The sequence below is a fragment of the Tasmannia lanceolata genome, unplaced genomic scaffold (assembly GCF_043159265.1).
Source record: "Tasmannia lanceolata isolate RefF3 unplaced genomic scaffold, GAP_Taslan_0.1 ptg000011l, whole genome shotgun sequence".
Taxonomy (NCBI): domain Eukaryota; kingdom Viridiplantae; phylum Streptophyta; class Magnoliopsida; order Canellales; family Winteraceae; genus Tasmannia; species Tasmannia lanceolata.
The window spans coordinates 15138483-15146350 of NW_027518688.1; the positions used below are offsets into that span (position 1 = coordinate 15138483).

Consider the following 7868-nt stretch of genomic DNA (forward strand, 5'->3'; position numbering starts at 1 on the left):
TGTTAGAAGGAGGGTGCCCGTTCCCTTACGACCCATCCACATCCATTTCACATGTCTGATGTGGGACTGTTGCTTTTGCATGGAACCCCAACAATAACACAATTGAGGCAACTGAAAAGTGTGAAGTAACCAATTACTCCAAAAGCTTAAGATGTTAAAGTTGGTGTTATTTAATCATTTATACTTCAACACTCCCCCCTCATGGGTGACCCTCTTTTGTTCTCTTTTTTGGGTTGACTTGGCCTGAGGCAAATATTATGAAACCATGTGAAACAACTAATTACTCCAAAAGCTTAAGCTGTTAGAGTTGTTGTATTTAATCATTTATACTTCAACAAAAAGTTTCAAGCCATGGAAGGCAACGAGCTAGAAGCTCCTTGTAATACAAGCAGCTAGCTGGGAGTTTGATCTCACTAACCAAGTTAAAGAAGACTCCACAAAAAGGTATTAATCATATATAATTAAAGGGTTTTAGTGAGATACACAGATATGTTGTAATGGATAAGATTTTTTTAAGGGTTCATGTTATTTGTTAATTAAGGGTCTATCACAAAGAAAAAACACATCACCTCGAAAAAAGAAGGGCATATGCAATTTCACAGGGAAATTGAATTTTACTTATCCTATAAAACAATTGAAATTGCATGTATCTGTAGTTTTTAAGCCTAAAGTGTCATATTAGAAGGCTATTTTCAGATAAGATATACTGAAATAGCAAGGCATTATGGTCTAATAATCAATTTTGGACTCACAATCAGTTCTCAAAATCCAACACAAACAGGGCACAAAGATTTTGGGATCTCCCATATTTGCTATTTGAGTGCACTTATGGGAAGATGGGTATGTGTTCATACGGCCTTTCATCATATAATTTCATAGTATAAGGCTATTACTATTACAATGACAAACCAATTGGGGGGGGGGGGGGGGGGAGCATCATTAGCACTACATAATTCTTAGTGTAGGAACTTGGTATACCAATCTATAATGAAAAAGATAAAGATTACAAGTGCAAGTCGGCAGGCAAAGATTGCCCAACATAGAAGGAATCCTGCAAGGACTCTGATTTGGCCAATTGAACTGCAAGATTGTTGATACTCTTAGGAATATGGACAAAAAAAGAAATCTATCATTATACACGGCAGAAATTTCATCCAAAAAACCTAGTTGATCTCCAAGGACCTACACTTACCTTGAGCCCAATAAATCATTTTTCAGGACTCACCTTCCACACCTCTGACATACCCTTCATCCGCTCCCTACATATGCTCATGCCGAGGCAATATTATAATTAAAAACTAGTAGCCTATTATACTAAGTAAATAAATGATAAGGGGAGTGATAAATCGACTCCCTAAATTGATAAATCGACTCCCCATGTGTCTTTCTCTCTCCTCTAGGTTAGACAGAGAAAGAGGAGAGAGATAGACACATGGGGAGTCGATTTATCCATTTGGGGTGTCGATTTATCACTGCCCAATGATAATTCTTTCAATACCAATGCAGTCTTCAATGCAAAGACTAGACATACTGTATCAAGCTTTACTCATATAGGGTATATCATAAATAAAGAGAAGAGTTAGAAATATGGAAGTACTTTTTAAAACCATCTACCCTGACCCCTACATCCTCAAACTTAACATAGAACTATATGATATATCTTGAGGAACTTCGTAACCCTACAAGTACAAAAAGCCTCAAATTTTTACAACCACGGAGCCAATATAATAAAGCTTTTGAGGCAGAGTTTTATCACAAACAAGGTGGACCATGTTTCCACTCAAACGACCATGTGGCTTCCAAGGTAACACAACAAAAACAAACTCATAAAGGAAGCTTTTATGTCTTCTACATAAAAAGCAGAGCACAGTGTACAAATGCTATGAAAGTATTTAACAAGTCATGTCCCATCTCATTGACTCTTTGACTCATCTGTTAACTCTTTGACTAGATTTTCCTGCTTGTAAATTGCAAGCCTAATTTCTCGAAAAAAATGAAGAAAAAGGCCTTTCCCAAGTCATGGACGTCGGCCGATGAATGCAGTCAGTTTCCATACAAGTCGGGCGGGTTGGCCCGAGGAACCCTATTTTCCAACCTGACCCGATTTCCAACCCGCCCGAGGAGCCCTTTCTTTTTCCAATCCGAACTTGACGCGCCCGAGTTTTTAAGCTTACCAAAAAAAAAATCATAAAAAATGTCGGGTTTCACTCAGGCGGGTTGCCCAAACCCTCAACATGAACCTAGCCTGAACTCAACCCGGTTGGGAAAACTCAATCCGACCCGACCCGACATTTTTCGAATTGAACTCGACCGGAGTTGCACCCCTAGTTGCTAGACCTGACAAAATCAACCCATGCCAGCGGGTCGACACCACCCACTCGCAAATTTGCTGGCATGGATTGGCATTGAGTGAGCCATCAAAATTGACCCGCGGGTCACCCAACCTGCCAAAACTTGGGTTGGGTAGGGTGAACCTGCGGATACCCGTTGATACCCGTAGTTTGTGTGTTTTTTTTTTGTTCGAGCAGGTACCATCTGCATTTCCTAACTCTCAACAAAGGCATCTTCCAGAAAAGAGGGAATTTCTATCTTTCGGATTTCTGTTACTTCATTTAGAAGCAATCCATATGAGTCGTAAGATCAAAGAGAAAGAGAAATGGACAGTCTAGATTAAGAGAAAAAGCAGCCTAGTATAATAAAAGGGACAAGGGTTCGTTTGCAATGGGGTATTCCAGGCATTTTTTTTTCCAAGTCTCTTTTTCTGTTTCTGTTACTATAGTTTCCTTCTTCACCAAAAAAAAAAAAAAAAAACCTCTTTGTCAAAAAATTGTGGGTCACTCGCGGGTTTACCCTACTCACCCGTAGTGTGTGCGGGTCACCGAAGTGCTGACCTGTAGGATGCGGGTCATATTTTACTGAACCCATTTGACCCGCACCCGCATGACCTGCAGGCAACCCAACCCAGCCCGCCCGTCCGTTTGCAAGGTCTACTAGTTGCCCTAAAAACAGAAATAACAATCCTTAAAAAAAAATCCAACGGCGCACCTTAGCTCACATAGCAAATCCCCAGCCGTCCGATTCTTTCTCAAATTGCAAGTGTCGTCTGGTCTCCAGATAAGGAACCTCCAAAAGTAAAAACTAATAAAAAAAAGGCAAGAAAGAGTCCGATTAGTACTACTAACTCACTTCAGTATCATGTAGAATCAAGACCGTTGATCTGGTAGATCATCACGAGGCAATCCACATTCCTTTTCTCAGCAAAACCCTAAACTAGGGTTTATGATCAACGGTTCAGAATCATCCAATCAACGGTTCAGATCACGTAGAAACCCAAAAGTGTTCCCCAAAAAAAGTCCTTGTTTAGGAAGGAACCTTCTTTTTAGTAAAAAAAAAATTTGGCGGTGGGGTTACGTGGCAAGCAGTCCTATCTCACTTCCTATATAAAACCCTAGCGAAAAGAAGATACCAAAGAAAGAGAGGAGAGATTAGAAATTAGGGTTTTCTGTTCTCTCTCGTTTTCTAGGGTTAGGGTTTAGTTTTTCTTCTTCTTCTTCTCCTTTTTTTGTCTTTTGAGATGGAACAAGGGAGCAGATCGAGTGGGGTTGTGAAGTGGTTTAATGGGCAGAAAGGGTTTGGATTTATAACACCAGATGATGGAGGGGAAGATCTGTTTGTTCATCAGTCGTCGATTAAATCGGACGGCTATAGAAGTTTGGCGGAGGGAGAGACTGTGGAGTTTGATATTGAGCAAGGTGATGATGGAAGGACGAAGGCGGTTGATGTGAGTGGGCCCGGCGGGGTTTCGGTTCAAGGTGATCGGCGAGGAGGCGGCGGCGGCGGTGATGGGTATGGTGGCGGTGGTGGTGGAAGAGGTGGAAGAGGTGGTGGTGGTGGTGGTTATGGGTTTGGAAGTGGTGGCGGAGGAGGGTATGGTGGTGGGTTTAATGGGGGAGGACGAGGCGGTGGGAGAGGAGCAAGAGGAGGAGGGAGGAATGGAGGTGGTGGTGGGTATGGTGGTGGTGGTGGTGGATATGGTGGTGGAGGTGGTGGATATGGTGGTGGAGGTGGTGGTGGGTCATGTTATAATTGCGGAGAGCCGGGGCATTTGGCGAGGGACTGCCAAGGAGGTGGTGGAGGAGGTGGGAGATTTGGTAGTGGTGGTGGAGGAGGAGGTGGAGGAGGTGGAGGTGGAGGATCTTGTTATAATTGTGGAGAGCAAGGGCATTTTGCGAGGGAGTGCCCTAGCAATAGGGGCTGATCTGTTTTTAATTGGAGGACCTATCTGATGTTTTGAATCGTGCTTTGGTTAGCGGCCAATGACGATTGATGGAGGTGGGTTTTCTTGGTTTTAGTTGTTTTTATTGGCTTTTTAATGATGGATATGCGTATTTTTGGTTTCATGGATTATGGGGTTGTGTGTTTTGATGAGAGAATATAGTGATAGGTGTTTTAGAGATTGAAGTATTTGTTACTCTCTCGTTGTTGGTTATATAACTATATGGTTTGATTAATGTATTGGGGTTTTTGTTTATTTTTTTTTCTTTTTCTGTTTGGTTTTCTGTTAGTTTAATGTTCCTAGTTCTGTTGTGATTGATGTGATTAATCCGATGGGAATCATGCTCTGATATGTGGTTGTTCTTTCTGCCTTATGGTGATCGTTTTATTTTATTATATTTATTGTTAGTTATACCCTCTCAAATGGGGCTGATATGTTTTGAATTTCTTCCTCTAGAGACCTATCTAATGTTTTGAATCGTGCTTTGGCTAGCGGCCATTAACGATTGATGGAGGTGGGTTTTCTTCTTTTACCTGTTTTATTTGCTTTTCTTTTGATGAATATGCGCTTTTTTGGTTTCGTGGATTATGGGGTTATGTTTTTTTCACTGGTGTTTTGATGAAAGAATATAATTATGGATGTTTAGAGATTGAAGTATTTGTTATTCCCTTGTGGTTGTTAATGTATTGAGGTTTTAGTTTCCTTTTCCCCGCATTGTTTGTCGAGGAAGATGGGATGGTTTTTTATATCATCTATTTGGTTTTCTGTCCCTTTTACCATCTCTAGTTCTGTTGTGATGGTTTGATTAGAGAATCATGCTCTGATATCTACTTGTTCTTGCAGATCAGCGGGGGTCATTTTTTTAATTTTATCGTTAGTTATTTTCTGGTTTTGGAATGTGTTATTTGCTGATGATGTGTTTGTGTCGATTGTATTTGTTATTTGATTTGATCCTTGGCATATACTCTTGAGAAGGAATTTTTAAAAGCTCCTTTCATTTATCCTTTTCTTCGTGTAATTTTGTTACATAAACTAGTTCAAATCTCTCCCAGGCTTCTGCTGATAGAGTTTTTTGACTTTTTCATGTGTTTTACGTTGAGGCTATTTTTGATTGCACAATATCCGGGCTACAGCTGGGGTTTTGTGTGTTTTTTAGGTGCCGCATCATCCAAATGCGCTTTTTGGTTGCCAAAAAAAAACTTTAAAACATTTGAGTAAAATAACACTTTAAAACACCAGAAGACTACTAGCAGCACTGTCTGGGAGTTGTTGGTGTCCACAAAAAAACCTGAAAATAAATGGGTTCTTCTGCTAAATCCATGGGGATGTGGTTTTTGATGTGATACAAACCATCACTTTTTCCGTCTGGTTTTCAGGTTTAAGTTTTTTTTAATAACCCAGTAAACATTGGTTTTCAGTAAAATCTGGTAAATCTGTAAACACCCGAAGACTACTAGCACTGTCTGGGGGTTGTTGGTGTCTACAAAGAAAAACCTGAAAATCAATGGGTTTTTTTTGGTAAATCCGTTGGAACCTTTCTATTTTATACAATCCACTTATTTTTCGTCTGGTTTTCAGGTTTTAGTTTTTTTATAAACCAGTAAACATTGGTTTTCAATAAAATCTGGTTTTTCTTGTCTCCATTTTCTGATCTAGTTTCAAACTGTTTTTTTTTACAAACCAGTAAAATCAGGGTTCAAGGTTTCAAACCATTTTTTTTTACAAACCAGAAACAATGGTTTCCTCTTTGGGCTGTTTTTTTTTTCTCAAAACCAGTTTCATCCAGTTGCCATTTCATCTGGTTTTCTCCAACATTTCTGCAAACTAGTGCGGTTTCCAATTTCGTCTTGTTTTCAATAAAATACAGTTTTGGTCTGGTTTTCATGTTCTGGTTTTGTACAAACCGGTAAAAATGGGTTTGGCCTACTTTTCCAGGATTCTACTAGGAAAATAGAAGCAACCAAAAAATCTACTACCAGTGCTTTGCAACGAGATTACTTTGCTCGTCTCCTCTTTGTTGACTACTTTCACCACTACTCTACATGCAACCAAACAGGGCCTTAGGTGATATGGCCTTGTTAATCTCAATATTCAAGTTTCTTTGGCATCCGGAAGGCAGTTGTAAACTGCAGATATCATAGTTACCGGAAACTTCCTAGTTGGATCAGAAGCATAAGAAGCTCCCTGGAAACACACTTCCCTGTAAACTCTCTTCTGGAAGCTAACTTCTTCTCGCTTTCCTAATTTAGGGGAAGCTTGTTTCCCAAATGCTTCTTATGCATTTCCTCTTAAATAAGAGTATGCATCCCTATTTGAGTGATTCCTATAAGAATATTTTCTTCTTTTGATAATGCTTTAGGAGCGTACTTAAAAAAATGAATGCATTTAAACTTGAAAATTCATCTTTAAGATTCAAATAAAAATTACGCTATCTTTTTCCAAAAATTTAACATTAAATATTCATGAATAAAACATGAGAAACTGGAAAATCCTATAACTTGTGATTTTATTTAGTCGCAGTTTTTATTTTTATTTTTGAGATTAAGTCCCAGTTTTATTTTCTATTTGTAATTCTTACCTATATTCATCATTCCTCCCCAACCTACTATAATCCTACTATATCTATGTATATATCTATGTAAGTGGTGTTCGCTTCCAATGAGGCTTTATTTCATGCTTCATGTTGACTTTCAACGATGATTCCCATACATTTTCTCTTGCTTTTCGCTTCCTTCATTTTCTTTTTTTCTAAACCTCTCACTTGCTGCTCTGCTTCTCGTGCTTGCTTCCCACTATTGCAACTATGTTAGATACATTCTTGAATTGTTTTTCTTTCTGTAGGTGAGAAAGATTCATCACTTGATGGGCAACCATAATATACGTGATTTTACTACACGAGATATTTGTGGCTTGTGAAAAAAAACTATGTTTCCTTTTTAGTGATTGCCATGAAACACTGTACATGGTGGTTAGCATTGTTTGTCACTACTGCCTGAGTGACATCACCAGGATCCTGATCTTTGATCCTCTTCATCTGAGTGGGTACAGGAGATGCTGTAGTTTCACGAAAATTCTAACAAGTCTCCCCCCTACTCTCCTATTGGCCACTGGTTGAACAGTTTTGTGGATTTTTTGCTCGTTTGAAGTGATCTTTGTGCTATAATATGGTCCACATGGTTTGGGAGTGTCTGGAAATGTCTGTCCCCTTTGTGCTTCTCGTCTTTCATAAGCTCATCGATCTTCTTGTCTTTCACCATTTATCGATTCTCTGTTTTTATTCTTCAAGTGTTCATTGAGAAGAATGATAGTGTCTTCTCTTCTTTCACTGTATCATTTCTGTAGTTATTCTTCAAGTGTTTAATGAGAAGAATGATAAAGTATCTGCTCCGCTTGACATACCAAAAGCTACAAAGGTGTTGGTTCTCCCGTCTTCTAAGGGCTTTTGCCGCATCAGTTATTGTCCCCTGAGTTGTACCATTGTTTTTTTATTGTTTATAATTCATTCATAGAAGATGATTCTTACCGCTAAAATCAGTTTTTGGGGCTTGAGGCTATCTATGGGTCTGCAGACTGGCAAATGACCTAAGGTAGT

The 7868-nt window shown here is 39.2% G+C and overlaps 1 protein-coding gene across 1 annotated transcript; it reads left to right on the forward strand.

Moving 5' to 3' along the window:
* Positions 1–3398: 3398 nt before the first annotated feature.
* Positions 3399–4531, forward strand: LOC143886472 (uncharacterized). Its single transcript, XM_077390446.1, has one exon. It carries the CDS (start codon positions 3575–3577, stop codon positions 4256–4258), a length of 684 nt encoding a protein of 227 aa, XP_077246561.1. The 5' UTR covers positions 3399–3574; the 3' UTR covers positions 4259–4531.
* Positions 4532–7868: the final 3337 nt, after the last annotated feature.